Below are 19458 nucleotides of genomic sequence, written 5' to 3'. Positions count from 1 at the left end.
AAAAGGCTGTAAATGTAGAGGGGATGATGAAAATGTCTAAATACAAAATTTGGTGCAAATATGTCACATAAGAATTAGTTGGCCTCAATTAACACCAGCGATGAGCAAACTTCTAATATGGGCCAAACAAATGATCGCAGGTCACCTGCAGGGCCGGCCTCTTGATGGTGTCCAGCAGCAGCCTGGCTCGGGTGGCCACAGCCGGGTTGACGTCCTCCACAGAGGCCAGGAGGCAGCAGAAAGCATGAGCCAGGGCATACTTCAGCAAGTGGTTTTTAGTCACCGCACCGATGTCCAGGAACCGACACAGCACCGCTACCTTCTCGACTTGAGTTTTCATGAGAACACAGAGTGAAATTGAACACCATCACCAACACAGACGTAATACACAAATGCTTTAAGTGTGTGACAGCATCCACATGAACACAGATACCACTCTGACAACATAATGTCCCCTTGTGAGTGGAATGAAATGCGTTCAGTCATCTAAAAAAAGAAAATCCTCATGGTAATTTTTCGCTTTATTTATCGTGACTCAGGTTAAAATCTAAAAATAGACGCTTTATTCTGAAATTCATAAACTCATAGCTCATAGCAACCAGTGTTGACCACTAGGTGTCAGTGTGGGAGGTAAGAGATATTTCAGAGCACCACCACATTGCCCGTTGGTCACATTTAAGGTTTTAAAATCATATATTTCTGAGTATTTTTGTATTAATTACTAATAATATTACTATTAATATTAATAGAGCTTGTGGTCTATTATATATATATAAATAGACACTCAGCATTTCAGCCTGTCACTTTGATGTATAATTTTTTACAAGGTGTAGGGACTGAATGATCAAATTCATTTCACCATTTTTTCCAGGTATTTATACACACAATAGGCTTATATTTTTACGCCTTTTGAGGATCATTAAATGCATATTTGCGGCTACTGTCAAATCAAATGTACATTCATACATCCAGTCCGAGGACCTGTCCTCTGCCTCTGTCTCAAGGTCATACAGCTCTCCTGTCTGCCAATCACAAGACGAGAAAAACCTTATTAATCCCACAATTCCTCTTTGCCGCCTGTTTGAGCCACACAGTTGCCATGACAACAGGAGTGGGAGCTGTGGGCAGGCGGCGGTTTAGGTAGCGTTTTATATAAGCAGACTGGGGGTCTTCCACTTTTGATTCATTCATTTAAAATCACATCCAATTCACTTGTACAACATGTCATTAAGACTAAAAATAAGAATTGAGGGCAGTGTAGTGAGGTTTTTATACCTGCATAATGAGGTTGTAAACATGTGTCATTTTTTAAAAAAAATGTATTTTACACCATGAGTCTATAGCTCACCTGCTTCAAATCGTATCTTCCAGTCTTTGCTGTTGAAGTTTGCGTTGATGAGGTTCCAGAAGATGTCCGCCCCATTTGACAGGGAGAGGGCGTGGAGAAGCTGAGGAACAGCCAGGGAGGCCAGCTGGCAAAACTCTGATTTCATCATGGACCACAGGCTGAAACACAAACACCAAATTAGACACACACACACACACATTGTTGTCAAAGAGTTGGTTAAATGCAACAATCTCTATTAAAACAATCACTCTGCACACACCACGGGATGAGCATCTTTTCCTGGATGTAAGCCAGAAACTGGGGGTGATCCTTGCGGGCGAGGTACAAACATTCTCCATGGAGACACAGGATCTTCAGACAGTTCAGCATGTTGAACAAGATGTCAGGCTCCTCAAACTTGGACATTTCCTGAATACAAACGAGATGTGTGACTCAGAGTGTTCCACATGTACACTCAAATAAATCACAGAAAAACCTCCGTAAATGCCTCCAGTCTGTTTGTGCCTCAGCTTTAATATTCAGTTATTCAGAACCAGTACCTGCAGGATGGTGTATATGAGCTTCAAAGACACAGGGAGCTGCTGGTAGGAGAATTTTGAGTCGGAGTTATTCTTCATGGCTGGAAAGAAGAAGAGTGTAGTGTTAGAAACAGCTGAAACATATTGATATTACTGATAATATTATATTGATACCACTCCCACATCTGTACAGTAGCTGGAGCAAGCTTCTCATCTAACTCTCGGCAAGAAACCAAATATCATAATTCTTAAAAAGTTCAACTATTCCTTTAAATATGAAGCTACAACCAGAAATCAGTGAGTTTAGCTTATAGCTTAGCTAAAGCAAATAAGCGTATTTCTAAAAATGTGAAAGTATTTCTTTAAGGATTATTGGGAGTTCAATATCTTTTTTTGGCTGACACATTTATGTACAGTCGTAATTTGAACAACATTGTGTAGAGAACTGATACACACGTGCGTTATCAGGAGAATGGTTGATGGGGTTTTCAGTGTTCGTCCCACTTGGGTTGTCTCCTTCCTCACTTCCATTCTCCGTCCCGAGGGAGAAATCCGGCTGCGACAAGAGCAACGTTTCCTCCAAGCTATCCGTAGGTTCCTACAGAGGAAACCAAACCGTCAAAACATCTCATTTATATGTTTATTTAGATTTTTGTCTGGAATTAAGCTGAGCATGGTTTTCATTGGTGTCATTGACAAGTAATTTAAACTCATATTTGTACGATGACAAAAAACAATTTCTTAACATGATTTAGCAACTGTGCCTCAGCCAGGCACACAGTAGTATTTTGGACATCATGGTTTGGAACATGGCACCTGCATGGCATCAGCTCTGATGCCTTACCTGCCTAATGCACAGGCTTCACTCATATTTGGTGCGTAAACATTCACGCTGCGTGTCTCACCACAAGGCGAATCTCTTCCCGGGGGGTCAGCCTCTCCAGGAGCTCACAGCCCAGCTGGTAGCACAGGATGCTGGATTGACACAGGCTGCACTCCAGGGCCTTCTCATCCTTCTGGCAGGTGTGTGAGCCCCCCCACGGGGCCTGGAAGACGTTATTGATGATGCCCACGATATCTTTCCCCAGGCTGCTGTCGAGACCTAGCATCACACCGTCGTCCTGAAGCTCCATCTGGGACAGCAGGGACGACAATAAAAACAGGGGAACAAGAAGTGGAGCATGATGCACAAATCTCAAGATCCCACCTGTGTGCATTGTTGCCACTGGATTGTGAGTTGTTCTTATCTTTATGAATAAGCAAGAAGAATAATTGTCTTAAAACTGACTAAAATATGCTCTGGTGTACATCCTTGGCATAGTGATACAATATGACAGGGTTTGCATTAAGGCTTTTTATTATTCCCAACAAATACAGAGACACAACTAAGTTCCTGCAAGGATGTTGTAGGTGTGATCACCTGCTTTAAGATGAGATCAAACATGAGGATGAAGCAGCCGAGGTTCATGTCATCATCGTCGCAGTCCAGATCCAGAGCGCAGTGGCCGGTGGCGTGACCCAGGTTTTTAAAGGGGCTGCACCGCAGGGGGCTGCGGAACGGGCTCCTGAAGGGGCTGGGGAACGGACTGAGGGTGTTGTGCTGCCCACGGCGTCCCGGATCTGACACCACACTCACCTACGAGCAAAGTGCACAACGTATAAAGTAATATGTATGTGTTTCACTTCAAACTCAAAATATTTATGCCTCTGGCAGTCTTTTAATCTCCAGTGCCTCCCTGAGTGAAGAGCTGCTCGGCTTTAAATTTCAATGATAAATCGACATCACAGTCAAGTTCAATTAAGCCCTTTAAGGGAGCTATATTTAGACGTTGTCAGTTGCCATGGCAACATATGGTACATCCCAATGAAAGGTAGAAAAGAGAAGCAAAGAAGATGAGATATGTGCACACCCTAATCCCAAACAGGCATCTGACAGACTGCAAAATATCAACAACAAAAAAAAGCTCCCAAAGGTGTAACAACATCTAGTCAGTTGGAGTCAAGTAGGTTCTGTGTAATATAGTGTAACTTCTGTTTTATTACTGATTTGAAGACTCAAATGAAAATAAATACATTTCTTTGTGTGTTATGTTGGCATCCTGGGACCCTCACCCTGCGAGCTCCAGTGTTGCCAGACAGATCTGAGGCGCGTGCCTTCCTCTGATTGGCCAGCTCCTTCAGAGAGTTCACTCCATCAGAGAACATCCCAATCAGCAGCTGAAGCGGCACCACAATGTCCAGTTCTGACAGCACCTAGGATCCAACGAGACACTCAAAGTAAAAAAAAAAAGCCTTTTTCTACCTACCATGCAGATGGTTTTGGTTTCATTTTGCATAGTAGAATGTCTGCCACGTTCAAAATACAATGGAGATTCATTTCATTTTGTTCATACTGCTCAGAGCATTAAAACATTTGATGTGACCTTACAGAGACAAATTACTCAAAGTAATGCACAGACCACATTATGTTTTCATCGGGAACCCCTGTCTTCTGAGGAATAAGTAATGAAAACTGCTGTTTTATTTTGTATTGTTCTGTGCCATAACATGAGCACTACACACATATCTCAATGTCAGTGAGGTAAGTGAGAAATGCGGGTGAACTGACAGTTATAGCTGTACAACCACCCAGCATGAACATACCCCAGAGGAACACCATGTCTAAACTGGGCACCACTTCTCTGTCTCATTTGAATGTGACCTATTTAATGAGGGTAAATTAATGCAATCTCTTGATCATAGTTGGGACAGAAAACTTGAAATTGATCCATGTATACAGGGCAGCAAGCTGTGAGTGCATATGGGATGAAAGGCAAAACCCCTCCTATCTCTCTCAGTCTCATCCTGTGACCCAGATCCATATTCAGCAGGGCCCCTGCCCAGACTCTCACACTCTCTGACAACCTGTTCAATTCACACGCACTGTGGACAGAACCGCAGGATGTGAACTGGACACAGGGCAGCGTCTGTGTGTTTGTGTGTTTGTGTGTATGTGCTTACATGCAGCCACAGCAGAGCCTGCTCTTGCACTGACGCTGGATAGCCAGAGAATCTGCAGCTGATGAAGCCAAACATTTCTTCCATGGAGAAGGGCAGGGGGCACAGCTCGATATCAAACATTTTGCTGCAAGCAGAGGGCACAACAGAATATTATGTTCCTCGGGGGCTGTTACACAATCAGAGATGTTTAGCCCTCGCTTTCAGTGGTCGGTAGACTAGAAAAGGACCATATAAACGCAGTCCATTTAAAGCACATAACAATTTCTTAGTGCGGTTGTTTCCTGGTGCCTCCAGAAAGCAAGCTATTTCTTAAAATGTCCAACTACTACATTTGCTTAGCTTCTCACTGATAATACACATTCTGAGTGATAAGGCCCTTAGTCCAGACAGCATCCTCCTCTCTAGTCTGAGGTTTTTCACAGCTGTAAAAGCTAGCTTCATGCATTATAGACCATCGAGGCTGAAATGTTCGAAGTGAATCTATTCACTTTTTGGCTGATGAATCTCAGCTGATAGTATTTTTGGAAAGCCTTCTTTTACTGACTCTTTTCACACCAGACTTGTCATTTATCTTCAGTGTTTCGACCACTAAAAATACACATCGGCTATCAGGTTGTATTAAAGCTGCAGTGGAAATATGTCAGAAATCAAAGGGACAGATTTGACTGTTAATTCAGGTCCACTTGAAGGGGTGTGCGTAAGACTGACATACCTCCTGTCATGAACATGAAAGAGTCTTTATGAATGTTTGGGACTGTTGTTATTAAGCGTCATTAAGTGTCGTCCGATCAATTATATCATTTTTAATGGGTTAAAACGTCAAGAACATTCATTAAGATTAATTAATGTTAAGTCAGACTTATGAACACCCCTTCAAATAATGTGTTATCATCAGTTGTGTATATAAGTTATATGAGCTACACTTAACCCCTGCTTATATGCAATAAAAGATATCTTTATTACAGAATAACAACTACAATATGCAAACACTTTGGTGGATGTACCTGAGCACTTCCCGGAACTCTTTCAGCTGGTTGTCGGGTACCTCGGTGCGGATGGCCTCCAACCACTCAGGCATGAAGCACTCCCACAGCGGTTGGCTGATGACATTGTAAGGTATCAGACACAGGATCCGGTTCAGGCCCTCCTTCAGCTGGGTCACTGTGCTACATGACTTGTCCCAGTATCCTCCCACCTGGGGAAAAGTGTACACGGTCAGGCTTAGATTAAACACAGCCGAGAGAGTTCAGATGGTGACCTGCCCTCCATAATTTTAATAAACCTCAGCCCTCAGTGACCTGCTGACATAACGATATTCTTCATTCAAAGGTTAACAAGAGCTACAGCTGAGATATTTGGAGTCATAATGTTCATGTTGGTTGTGTTGTGTTGATAATACTACCACCACTCTCATTCTGCATGTCCTCTTTAACTCTTTTATCATATACTGTATGTTTAGTGAACCTGGGTCTTGGCCTTACCCTTGCAAACTCAACAGGCTTGGGCAGCAGACACATGACCATGACGTCAAATCGCACTTCACACACTGTCTTTAGCCACTTGGTGACAAACTGAGGCTTTAGCTTCTCCACCAGGCTCCCAACCTCATCGTCCATCATGTAGGCGGTGGAGTGAAACCACTGGAAGACCATGCTGACCAGCCGGGCCAGACTCTCTGTGGGAGTGTTCTCATTGGGCGTGCACAGGCTCACCTGCAGACGTAAGCAAGGGTCAGAGAAGTAATCTAATCAGCCGGGGAAACCCTGAATTCGGCAGGGTGGTGATAAGACACCAGGTACTGTACACATCCTTATCTCATGACTCCTTGTTATTGACAGACACAGAAAAAGCCTGTGATTACACACCAGGAACCAGATGCCAAACTGACTGAGGAGCCGCTGGTCGTGCTGGTCGTCCTCTTTGTTATCGAACTCGATGTTGTCCAGAGAGTGGTGAGAGGCGGACAGGCCCATCTGACGACGTCTGTTCATCTCAAACTCACGCTGTTCTGCATGTATTTCTGCCTCTTTGAGAAGGCTGGATGGATATGGAGAGGACGAGAGAGATAACAGAGGGGAAAAGAAGACATAAGGGAGACATATTAGCGGAGAAAGAGCAGGAGGGAAATCAGCATATACATTAATAATCTAATTTTGTGCGGTATTGTTGTCTATATAACCATGTTAAAACATGTTTCACAGCATTAGAGCCATATGGCCTGCAACCGTGTGTGTGATATGCCAGTGTAAACACTGTGAAAGCACCTTATAACAGCTTCCACGGTGCACACCAGCTCCTCCGCTCCGCACTCCCTGGTGTTGATGGGAGGGGGCGAGGTCTGGTACAGATGGGTCTCTGCCGCAGCCCCCACCTCGCTGCTGTGGTGGTTGACATGGCAACGCTTGCAGTAGCGGACAGGCCGGTTGCCATGGCGCCCACAGCAGCCAGCCGAGAAGCAGGTGACCACAGCCCTCCTAACATGAGAGCTACAGTTCTGCAAAGCCAAGAAGCGTGGGAAGGAGGAGGAGGAAGAGGAGGAGAGATGAGTTTATTTTTATTCTGGGCAGTAGGCAACAAAACAAAAACATGCCACCATCACAGCAAATCAGCCAATAATGCCTTGTGACAAGCCTCTAAAAATAGTTGAAGGGGAGCAATTATTAAACACACATCACGTAGGTTGAAGGCTATCACCAAACAGAATGACTTACACGCTTTCTCCACATCACAAAAGTTTAATGAACTGACAACATTTAGATCCAACTACATATAAAATATATGCTAGTATGGATTTTTCATTGCTGTTTTCCCTCCTTGTATATTATTCTATGCACGTTATGTACTTTTTTAATTATCGCTTGGCGGTTTGGATGGTTACACCTGCCATCAGAGAGCCTGTCAGCCTATTCTTGTGCATCATGTATAAATACGGGTGTGGTTTTCCATTTTTCAAAGACTCTAAAAGTAAACCTATTTCCAGGCTTTAAAGGCACTACTCTGACAACAAATCTCACCCTCTCTAATATGGATTTGCTCAGAGATGTTGATCTGTCTACATCTGCAGTGATAGAAAAGTCTTTATGTGTCCTCACGGTGTCTCAGGTTTCTAAAAATAAAAAGCATGGCACGAGAGAGCCATCCTAATCTGATCAGGCTCTAATCTTGTGCCATTAGAGGGATGCAGTGCTCCCTATCAAATTAACATATCTGTCCTCTGATGGTCTCTCATTCACCCATCTGGCTTTCAACGACAAAAAACGCCTCCCTGATGTTACTGATGTTGTTGTCGTGTACAGTATGCTCTATCTTGGGTATCAGGGTGTATTTATAAGAAGCTATTCTCAGATGAAGAGTAATGTTTCGGTTAATGATGACAGAGCTGGTGTAAATCCAGGTGGGAGTTTAAAAGGGCTTTCGGAAATGAGTGTGACAAAGCCTGATCGGAAGGGGAGGATGTGGATTATAAACTGCCGGGCAACCCAGGATGGAGGCCAGCTGTTTCCCATGACAATAATGGGCGGCTGCTCAGAATACCTGAGATCATCTCACACTCTGTTTTCCCGGTGTCTCCCTGGAAACCAGCAGGGAGCACTTGCCCTTCGGCAGCACGTTCAACAACAGCGAACAAACATCACGCCCCAGCAGCTTCATTCGAAATGATTTGGCCTTTACTGTGCCGCCCCAGTGAATGAGGGAAAGGTTCATAAATAAATGACCTTGCTATGGATCACAGGTAAAAATGGATGACATGAAATATCGGCCTCAATTTGTTTCTGTTCTGCACATGTATCGCCTGATTCGTGTTTCGCGTGTGCAGTTTAAGGCAGGACATCTTTAATCTGATGATGCCATGAGGTCAATCAGTAATAACAAAAAATGAATGCAAAGTTTTATTTGGCCTAAATATGGAGCAACACTGGATAATGTTCAATGTGACATCATGCTGTAATGGGAGAGATCACAGTGAATATGAGCAAATACAAGAGTTAACAATGACGTCAACACTCACGCTGCAGGAGAAATAACTTACCTTCTTTTGACAAATGGCAGATATCTCTGCTGCAAAGACAAGTTAATGGAAATGTTCAATTCGTAGACAACAGGAGAAGCTTTTTAAGAAAATATGCTTCCTCGAAAAATATCACTTTTCCAAAAAAAACTTTATATACATTTTATAGCAGCTTTTATAAATGAAAAACTACTCAGGCAATGATAAAGTAATATTCAATTATAATGTAGTTTGCATTATTATTTTTTCATATTTTTTTAGGGGTAAAAAGGTAATTGCAGCAATGTACCACAATGCTAACCTCTGCACCATTTTACTGTGTTACAAACCCTCATCGTACTGAATACATTACATGCATATGTCATTTACTGTACACATGTCTCTCAAACACCTTTTTGTTTGTGAACTCTCACCTTGGGGCAGCAGTACATCAACAAGCCATTCAGCGTGGTCTCTGAAAAGGTCAAAGAAATGCATAAACAATGTTTGATTTATTGGCAAACTGCTCCTGAGAGCGTGTAAATAATTCCACCTAGTGCATACACATCAGTCTAAAAATCCTGACAGAGCAGGAACACAAAATCATCTCCCCTCATTACCGAAGAAAATACAAAACTGCAGAGCAATGGGATTATAACATGCTACACGCTGGAGGAATGAGAAACAAGTGGCTGCGTCGTTCTGTGATGATGATCTTATTATCAGCGCGAGGGAATTACGTAACCATGGCGATGTATTTCCCCTGGGTTAAAGTGAGGAATAATGAGGCAGGCAGGAGGTGATGCATGTTTGGTATGGCAACTTATTGAAGAAGGGGAAGGATCCGGGGGATGGAGGAAAGAGGTGAAACAGATGCATACCCTGCTATCCTCTGGCTGCACTCCTCGCATATATAAAGAGGAGGGGGCTTATCTCCCAGGGCAACGGAAAGAGTGGGATCTATACACATCTGCAAAGAAAGACAGGTGGTGTTAGAATATTGATGTGGTGGTTAAAAGGTGAATACAATGACACTTTTGAGGTTTTATTTTCATGCAAACAAGAGGGAAAGAAACCATTTCTGCTCTCCTAGGGAATGTACAAAAAATAATTAACATTAACATTAATAACCATTAGTGCACAAAGAGTTTAAGATGGTGAAGACTTTAATTTTAACCTTCTTAAAGGAATAATTGTTTTCACATAGACTGAAAAAAGACATCTGTTTGACCAATTTAAAAAATACTTCATTTGGTAACACAAAAATGAATTAAGTTTTTCAAATCAATTACAAAAAATATGCATCGTGTTTAGCAAATAAACACAAATACTAGCCATTCTTTAATTCTGAACAAAGAGCTGTCACTGTCACTTTATAGAAAACATTTTAATATTTTTTGACACATTTAACTTTACTTTAGTTCTGTTTTCTTTTAAGGTGCAGAGTAAAGTCAAGGTGGGATTTGCTATCGAATATAAGATATAAAGTTTAACCACTACAGACGTTCGTCCACTCTGAACCCTCTTTCCCTCCCTTATAACTTTCTTACAGTCCCTTAGAAAAAAATGTCAGACACTACATTTATTGCAGTTAACATTTTCCATTCGTCCCTCTCACATACCCCTCTCTAAGGGTAATATGTCACACTCTTGCCTAAGAAATCAGGTGACACCTATACCTGTCTCCCCACGCCCCTGTGTGGATGACTGCGCACATATGCTGCGCTCTCTTCTCTTGCAACCTGTGCCTGGCCCTGCGCTAAACCTCAATGCTCATGGCCTCAATGTTCAGATGGTGCACTGTAATTTACTGTGCTCACTTGATGCCACCCTACCCTCAAGGGCTGCGTGGGGTCACCGCTTCCAATTAAGCCCCCCTCCTCCCGTACCCCCCTCCCTGCTGCTGGTAATTGAAATCCAGCTCCTGTCCGTGCCCCTGTTCCTACTCTATTTGTCAGTTTTGAGCACAGTTGAGCAAAAGCAGGCAGAGCTGATAAAGCAGAGCAGCAGCAGCAGGAGCAGAGACTGGTGTAAAGTAGCATAGAAGCTGATATCATTACCCCATTCCCACAGCTGCCCAGACATGCACTGATTTATTTACCAAGGGGTTCATAAAAGCAAACACGCCGATATGCTCGGTTGAACTCGGTAAGGCAATCTGGCACATGCCCCATGCATCCTCGATGAAGTTCTCAAGGGAAGCAGCTCTTGAATACAGACAGCACTGCTAATCTATCCTCTTACAGTAACAAGGCAATGTAGGCGGGATGTGGGATCTTTTTTCTGCATCCAACAACCATAAATATACGAGGGATGTAAGAGTTAATGTCCAAGCCTTGTTTAGTGTATTTCTTAAGACTGAAGTCACCTTGACAGCAGGTTTATTGATGGCATTGTGGCACTCGATATGTTGACAGTGAATGGGGTTCCAGGCTGATCCAGGAAATTGAAAAGAGACAGAAGATTGGCAGCAAGGGAGGAGAAAAGGAAAAAAATAGGGAATAGGTTAGACCAGTTCAAGGACAGATCAAGCAGCAGATGTGACATTAAGAGAATCTGACCTGTGTACTGCAGCCCCCTGTATTCACTGATGGCTCCTGGTGGCTTCAGGTTGGGCCAGTAATGAAACAGCATCTGCACAGCTGGAGGCTTTACTTGGGACGGGCCATAGGATATGACATAAAGAAGGTCCTGCACACAGTATAAACATGAACAGTAATTAGAAAAGGGCAATGATACTGAAAATACATGCATACCAATGAATGGAAGGAAACTAGTTGACGTTTTTTACTCCAAAATGCTTTATTTACATTTTGTAAAGACCAAATGTTGCCTGATGTTCATGGTTCAATATTTTTCAAACATAATTTAGACCCTAAACTGAACCCTAGACGCCTTAAACATCATGACTACACAAAAGAGGTGGGTTCATTAGAGGCGAGGGGTTGCAGCTAGTGCAGAGATGTCTGTAAAACAGCAGGACAGCAGTGACTGAATGCCATAGATCTTTTTGGACAGCTTGACAGCTTGACTGCTTTTCGTTGTCTCTGTACTTGTACTGTGCACAATGACAATGAAGTTGAATCTAATCTAATCTAAACCTGAAAGTTAGAAAAAAAATACACACAAAGTTTTGGACATAGCCTTAGTCCCTGCACTTGTAGTTGCTTCATTGGGCCTGTGTTTTTTTGTTGTTTTTCTTTGTGCTCACTACAAAATCTTTGTTTACATTTCATTTGAACCCGACATTTCTTTTCAGAAAGACCAATAAAAGAAAGCCTGAATGAGCGACTGCACTGAGCTAAAGAAAGCTAGTAGAGCAGAGGCTACCCTGAACGTGACGTCATGACTTCAGCTCTCTATTTAGATGAAACGCTTCCATTGTGCTTTACATAAATGACCTCATGTCTGTGTTATGTGTTTAGAGGGCAAGTACCTTCCACACTTCCTGTTTGTGCTTCATTAGACACTCCAACAATTGACAGTGATATACTAGAAAGAAGCAGAGAAAAAAGTCTTTTACTACACAACAATACAGGGCGGGTTTAAAGTTGGATGAATGCTTCAAATACGACCAAAACGATGGTTTACCTGGATTTGAGGTGTACTGCATCGCAATCATGAGCATAGAGGAGGCAGACAGATTGACGTAGGCCGGGACTCCACCCTCCCTCCGAGTGGAGCCCACTACAGACAAGTAAAGAAGAGAAACGGAGGGAATAGTAACTACTAAAAAGATCATTTTCACATGCTGTTTATGATAGTAGTATAGATCGTATGATTGATTGATCAAATCACCAATTATCTTATCTTATGACAGGTCATACTCACATATAGCCATGGGGAGGAAAGAGGTGCTCAGGTACTCAATGATGTCTTTGTGGAGGAAAGGTGGGAATGTGGCTAAAGTGGAGATCATAGTATAGGGCAAAGTGCTGAGAATATCATCACTGAGAAAGGGCAGGAGGCAAGTTGTTGTGTAAAATATGGACTGTCCCAGATCTGATGAGAAAGAGGAAAATGGAAAGAAAAAAAAAAAAAAAAAAAGACAAAGAGAGATACACAGACACTCATTCAATTAACAGTGCATACAGTATTCACATACTGTATGCAGCCACAGACATCAAAGTTGCATAAAACTTCAGTGATTTAACATTATAACAGTGGGGAGAAGGAGAACATTCGGAAAATGAGGTTCAGCTGAGGGCGGTGAGCTTTCTTTTAAAAGCCACTGAGGTAAAGTTTGCCCTCAGGAAAAAGTAGAGCATTCTAGTCAAGGAGATGGGTTTTCATGCTTTTGAGCTTTTTTTAACAGTGGTAAAATATTCATGAAAAACAAGAGCACTGACTGTGATGCAGCCTTGAGCCCGTGAAACAGTGTGGTCATTCTCATATGTATCAAAAAATATAAAACAGTACATTTGCCTATGAGTGTTTTCCATTTAACTTATTTGCACATGACAACATAAGTAAAACATTTCTCCCACTTTACATAACAAACATGCAGTCAAGTATGATACACAGAAGAGAAGGCCTATGTCTGGTGTATCCAATGGCTTATGAACGATTAAGTTGACAGGATCCAGCGTGCTCCCAATCACCCCCATGCATCCCTCAAGATCCTCAGCAGGACTTCTCTCCTCCAGTTACAAAAGAGCCCAAAAAAGCAGCAGTGGCTTCATGCAGAGGCCAGACGGCTCGGAGATGATGATGACAAACAGTGGTGCACTGGGCCTTGACTCACCATGCTGACCGTGCTGCAGCAGGGGCACCAGGTCAAGCAGGGTCACGAGGGTCACATAGAGGCCCTGATAGTCCAGAGAGGGGTACTCTGAGAGCTGAGCGTCCCGACTCTGCTGCCCCTGCCCCCCGCGGTCTGACGGGGCATCGCGCAGAACGCTGTAAAGGAGGGAGCGAGTAACTGTAGGGTTGATGGAACTGACTTGTGGTCTTAGAGATGGGGTGAGTGGGAATGGCACAGGAAAAAGACACATGGTCATGGGCACGGCCAAATTGGAAGCTTCCTGGTTCTCCTTCCTGCCTGTGCGGGACAGAATGCTGCTCCGGGGCGGGAGGGGAGGGGGAGGGAGGGTAGGGGAAGGGAACAAGGGAAAAAAAGAGACAACAAAGACACAAAAAAACAGCACATTACATTGAAATGGCACTACAGAGACAGCGTAAATAGAAAAAAACAAACCCAGATAAACCCCACATAGGATGCAGTGTCTCACTATTTGACTGTATCACTAAAGGCACGGGCAATTTTTCCCTGCTTTGTCTGTTCAGAGTGACTCGAATTCAATTCGTCTCGTTTTTTTGTTTGTCTGTCTTTGCACTTGGAAAACAAAAAAGAAACATGAGCACAAACTGCAATGATCACTGCATCTCATGCGTATCTGGTGACAAGGAGCAAAAATATAAAAAATGGCATGTTTTCAGTGGCAACCCCATACTTCTCCAAAAAGGCACAGTGCAAACGACTGTCCCTCGATGGCTGCCGTCTTCCAATCAGCAAGGTCAAGAGGCTACCATGCGGAAAAAGGCCAATGAGCCGTGGAATTTAAAAAAGAAAAAAGAAATTTCCTTGTCTTTGGTGGGGCTGTCAAGGATGGGAGTGACACCAAATTGGTTCAGGAAAATACAGAGGTGACACTTTTGAAACATGCTTCAGCCAGTAATAAACATGTGTGTGAGGTTAGATCAAGTGCTCCTAGGTCACAGCACATGTTTATTGCACCAGAGAAATAATGTCCGTATGCATACGTTATGATACTGTATCAGTATCATCAGGAGAAATAATGAGATCCAACAGGCATATGGATTCAGGTTTCTAAAATAAATGTAACAACTAATCTACGGTAGAGGAGAAACTATAATGACAAAGGAATAGGTTGTATCGGGGGGGGAGGGGAGATGACTGGTAGCATTATGTTTGTGAGCTAATGCAGGATGGACAATTGTGTTTGCTGTCCCCTGGGGAAGGTGGTGGACATATATTCAATTTTAAGAGAGGAAAAACAAAAGGAAAAAACTAGTTGGGGTTGAGTGTGGAGCGTCTAGGGTGGAGGAAGGGGGGAGAGGGGGGGCCAGAGAGCATTGCTCTTTTTTACTGCACATTATCAAAGAGCTAAGCTGTTCTATCAGGCAAATGATTCGGTTTTATCATGCCCAGATTATAGATGTTTTATTTTATTTTGAAAGGTCACTCAAAAAGTAGAGTTACAGCATTCTCGGCGAGTGAGAAAGGGGATTTCATTGCGATTTTTTTAACATGACATTTGATGCATAATTGAGCCTATGGCTTAAAAACAGCAGAATGTAACATTTTCTGACTTATCCCCTCAAAGTTATACTCTGTAAGATTTTAGCCAGTGTACATTCACTCATAAAAGCTGCGTTATGATACAGCTTAGCCTCAAACAGAACTAACTCAACAACAACAACAGACTGTATCTCAGAGTATGACTTTTTCACTGCCCATTCCTCATATAGAAAACATCATTAGTTTGAACAATGAACAGAGACATAAACAGACACGCTCACACGCATACATTGAACATATACACACGCAAAGACGCACACATATGTGCACACATACATACGTACAGACGACACGAAAAACTACAAACATGTACGACACATAAAACACATGTAGAAATGCACTGGTACAGACACATGACATACATTGACTGTCATTGGTCAGTTAAGCCTGCACTGTCAGTACAAAGTGAAAGTAATTCATATCACAATTCCTAAAATTAGCAGATGTTCAGGAAACAAAAGTGAACCACATCTAACATAAAACAATCCTACATATGATTTCTTCTCCCTGCAGTCATTCTTGTGCGTGATACAGTTTGGCATGAAGTCAGCGTGGCTCACTGATGCAGAGAGCTGCAGTTTGACTTGGAGAAATATGACAAATCTATGCCTCATATTTACGGAGGCATGAATAATTGTCAGTGAACAGCAACAAATTTAACCCTTCTTTATTTTCTCTTCTGCATCTGACCTGTGCTGGAACCTAAAATCGGTGTGTGAGTCAGCAACCACCTCCTTTGGCCATTTCAGTGTTTCTTTCCAGGAACATGACACATGCCTGCTTCACTTTCCAAGCCTCACTACTCCCACTTTCTCTCTCTCTTTCATTCCTCCTCGTTTTTTTCTTCCAGAAGGCACAGGTGTATGGATAATCCTGGAGTCCCCACCGAGGAGAAACCAGACCCCTCTAATAATGGTGGGGGGAATTATTTCCTCTGCATATCTAACTCTAACACGAGGCTCCGCTTCAGGGAAAATGTCAAGCAACTGTTAAAAGTGGCATCACAGCAAGTGTTTCCTTTTCACACCGGCCCTCAGAGACAAAATCGCCACTTGTGTTTACACAGATTCCCACAGTTGCAGCCCCTGTCATGCTCCATCTGTGCTACAGACATATGAGAGGCCACGTATAAAAACATTGCTGGTGCTGGACAGCCCTTCAGCAAAGCGCAAAGTATCCAGGATCACTCAGCAGAGGAATAATCCTTATGGGGCTGAGGCATAAAGTGTAGAATTGAGGCCGGCTGCCAATCTCAAATAGATTGCACCCTAAGCTGATAATAATGATAAAAGTGGGGCACACAAGTTCTGCCTCCAGTAATCCCACCCTTTTTGTAAATTAGCTAATAAGTCGGGACAGCACTACTATTTTCTGTGAAGCCAGCGGACAGGGAGACCAAACCAAACCTTATGACATGCAGAAATATCCTATCACTGTGAAATAGAAAGAGAAGGAAGGGACGGCGGCACATCGTGAAATAAGATGTGTCCAAAATGGCCGCCTACTTGACCTCTGTCGGAGGAGGAAATAACATGCTGTTCTTTCCTCTGGCTTTCTCAGCACCCAGAGGAGCAGGCTGACCCTGCGACTGCTAAGCCAGAGGACCTGCCCTCTCTGCCGGGGTCCCTCTGGGAAGGACACAACAGACCGCCACAGGGAAGCGTTCATCTAGCAGCCGGCCACTGAATCAATAAACATCACTGAGCCGTCTATCACCTCCATAGGAAATGTGCTACAGTCTCTTCCTTGTATCTTTCGAAGCGGGGCAGGCGAGGCCCTTCCCTAATCTTCTTGGTGGTGTCACTGTTGTCCCTTTCAGAAAGTGTGTCTGAACAACCTACAACCTAAACTCTAAGTTATCTGGTCATGAAGGAAGCTAAATATCAAACATTCTACAGTCTGTTACTTCACCTGTTGGCTCCAGAGCAGGGTACTTACCTGAGCAGGGTTTGGGAAAAGTATTTCAGTGTGTTTGCAATGTCTGTTCCGGAGGGCACAGGGTAAATATTGTGTTGCACACGGTTGTGATACTCTTGCAAGTATCGTATCTTAGAGGCAACTAGACAAAATAAAAGAGCAGAGTAACAAGCAAAATCAACACTAGTGCGACCAAATATTCATATTCTGAGCACAAAGACATGCATGAAGCTGTTGTTTCCTGGCTAAAATTAATGTGAGACGCCGGGCAGTGTGTTGCACTGACGCTCCAATTATCAAGTCAAACAAAGAGTCTGTGTTCCCATGGCTCTCTGGCCTTCACCAGGTGACCTTTTTCGGTATAGCAGCGAGGTCACAGGGAGCCCTGGAGGAGGCGGTGAACTACTGCTTACAGAAACAAGCTAGTGTACAAAAGGTTGCCAGTTCAAGTCCCAAGACAAGCTGGGAAAATGTAGTCATGGGGTGAGAAGGAGAGCGGGCTTGACTCATCCCCTGCACAGCTGATACTGAGGAACATTTCAGCAGCTACTAACCACTCCCTCAGGTCACTGGGGGTCATTTTTTGCCTGGTTGAGTGAAAAGAAGTTGGAGTGGGTGATCGCTGACCCATTTTCTATGACTTTGGGCAGTGGTGTTTAGCTTCCTCTCTGACCTGTAAATGACAAACCCTAAAATAAAAATAACAGCTGCAGGCTATGTGTGGTCAAAGCCTGTGCTTCATTAGCATACAGTAGCACACACAGGCTTCTCTCTTCTTGAACTGAAACATGTTGAGGGACAAATTATGATACATTTTAAACATTTTTGATGCCTTCAAAAGAGCTGATAACAGTTTTTCTGATGAATTCTTCCTCTCAACAACATCAGCAACACACAACTTTCAGCCAATGGAGATGGAAGCCCCCAAACACAAAGTCTGACCCCATATTTTATGCCTATATGTACTCAGATCGAGCAATATGTGATTAAAAGTGTGCAGGGGAGAGAATCTGAGCACGCAGAGGCTGTTTCCACCTGTTTTTAAAGGGCAACCGGAGGAAAAGGGGGGGAGCACGGTGTGATCAATCCCTCATCATGATCAATCTAATGCCACCATATTTTCCAGTAAAGAATCTCCCACCCAGGTCGACCTTGAATCCAGCAGCTTTTTCCGCACGCACCTCACGCAACCACGTCAATCAGAGGGAATAAATAAATAAATAAATAAATAAATAAATAAATGAATAACGTGACGACGGAATGAAATGATCTCCCCTCAACATGCCGCGAAACACACAGATGTACATGTAAAAACGTGTGGACAGAGGCTCCCCGTGTGCTCTGAGCCCTCCAGCCATCCTCTGCAGTGAGGAGGACGTGTTGCAACCTGCCACGGATACCGCGGTTTCATCACCAAGGACAGCTCCCCTCATACGCTTTTTTCTTGGTTCAAACAAAAAAAACAAAAAAAAAATCACATTTCCAGTTTGCAACCCCCCCCCCCCCCCATGACAAGACAGCAGAGAAAAACGCACACACAGGCACACAAAACACAGCCGTACTTACACTGCTCTGCCTTCGTAGACATCTCGCAGACACTTGGTGGAACATAAAACCCAGACTGTCAATTGTTTTAGTGTGTTTCTGTTTTTTCCTCCCCGGCGTTGTGTTTCCCTCAGTCGTGGAAAAAAAAAAAAGTGAACATACCCCCCCTCGCAGCTCAGGCTCGGCTTGATTGTACCACTCTGCGCGATGGATTTATGCGCTGTGGCTTTTTCGGCGTCGTTTTCGCGAGCTTTTAGCGGAATTGAAACGAAACCCCATTTTATGAGACGTGCCTTTGTCTTTTTTTTCCTCTCTTTTTTTTTTATTCTAAGGATGTGATTCTCTCCAGGCAAGGAGGTGAATGTTGATATACAGCTGCCACGGCATACCTTTCCAAATGGACTGATCCGGCTTTGACAAATTGTCATTCAAGAAATCCAACAGCCCCCTATCAGTCCCCAACTTGAGGTGTTTATGAGAGGGACATACCAAAGATCTTAGTGTGTTTACTCAGATATTCCTGAGCATTTGTGTATCTGTGCTGCATGTAAAAGGCTAAACATGCAACAGATGGTTGGCACATTGTTATGATCATTATCATGACGTGTCCTGGAGAAAAAATGTATCTCAACATGCTTTTTGTTTTCATATTTTAGGAAATTTAGATTTTATTTTCTTTGTTTGTAACTGGCAATGTTTCCTAATTTTGGTCACAAGCAGTTAGATGATATTGATCCCCAGCCACCTTTTTAATCTATAAATGTACTTGTATAGCATTCTTTAAAGGTGCACTATGTAGTTTTCGGGAAGAGATTTAGAT

The 19458-nt window shown here is 43.2% G+C and overlaps 1 protein-coding gene across 1 annotated transcript in view; it reads right to left on the bottom strand.

The window, feature by feature from the left end:
- The window catches only part of unc79 (unc-79 homolog, NALCN channel complex subunit), a 32399-nt gene extending 13413 nt beyond the window's left edge, over window positions 1-18986 (bottom strand). The window contains 24 exon segments of the mRNA XM_084380481.1: window positions 146-327; window positions 1349-1506; window positions 1608-1756; window positions 1888-1967; window positions 2323-2464; window positions 2772-2999; window positions 3287-3502; window positions 3979-4119; window positions 4867-4990; window positions 5871-6061; window positions 6348-6578; window positions 6732-6903; window positions 7131-7360; window positions 8897-8925; window positions 9289-9329; window positions 9736-9824; window positions 11223-11287; window positions 11416-11545; window positions 12291-12346; window positions 12446-12541; window positions 12686-12856; window positions 13599-13912; window positions 17115-17235; window positions 18660-18986. Of these exon segments, the coding sequence (XP_084236607.1) occupies window positions 146-327; window positions 1349-1506; window positions 1608-1756; window positions 1888-1967; window positions 2323-2464; window positions 2772-2999; window positions 3287-3502; window positions 3979-4119; window positions 4867-4990; window positions 5871-6061; window positions 6348-6578; window positions 6732-6903; window positions 7131-7360; window positions 8897-8925; window positions 9289-9329; window positions 9736-9824; window positions 11223-11287; window positions 11416-11545; window positions 12291-12346; window positions 12446-12541; window positions 12686-12856; window positions 13599-13912; window positions 17115-17235; window positions 18660-18681 (3378 nt within the window). The 5' untranslated portion in view covers window positions 18682-18986.
- Between the last annotated feature and the right edge of the window lie 472 nt (window positions 18987-19458).

Source organism: Pagrus pagrus (genome assembly GCF_965226575.1).
Source record: "Pagrus pagrus genome assembly, chromosome: 18".
Classification (NCBI taxonomy): Eukaryota; Metazoa; Chordata; class Actinopteri; order Spariformes; family Sparidae; genus Pagrus; species Pagrus pagrus.
Note: the sequence above shows the minus strand (reverse complement) of the source record. Positions and strands in the feature narration are given on the sequence as shown.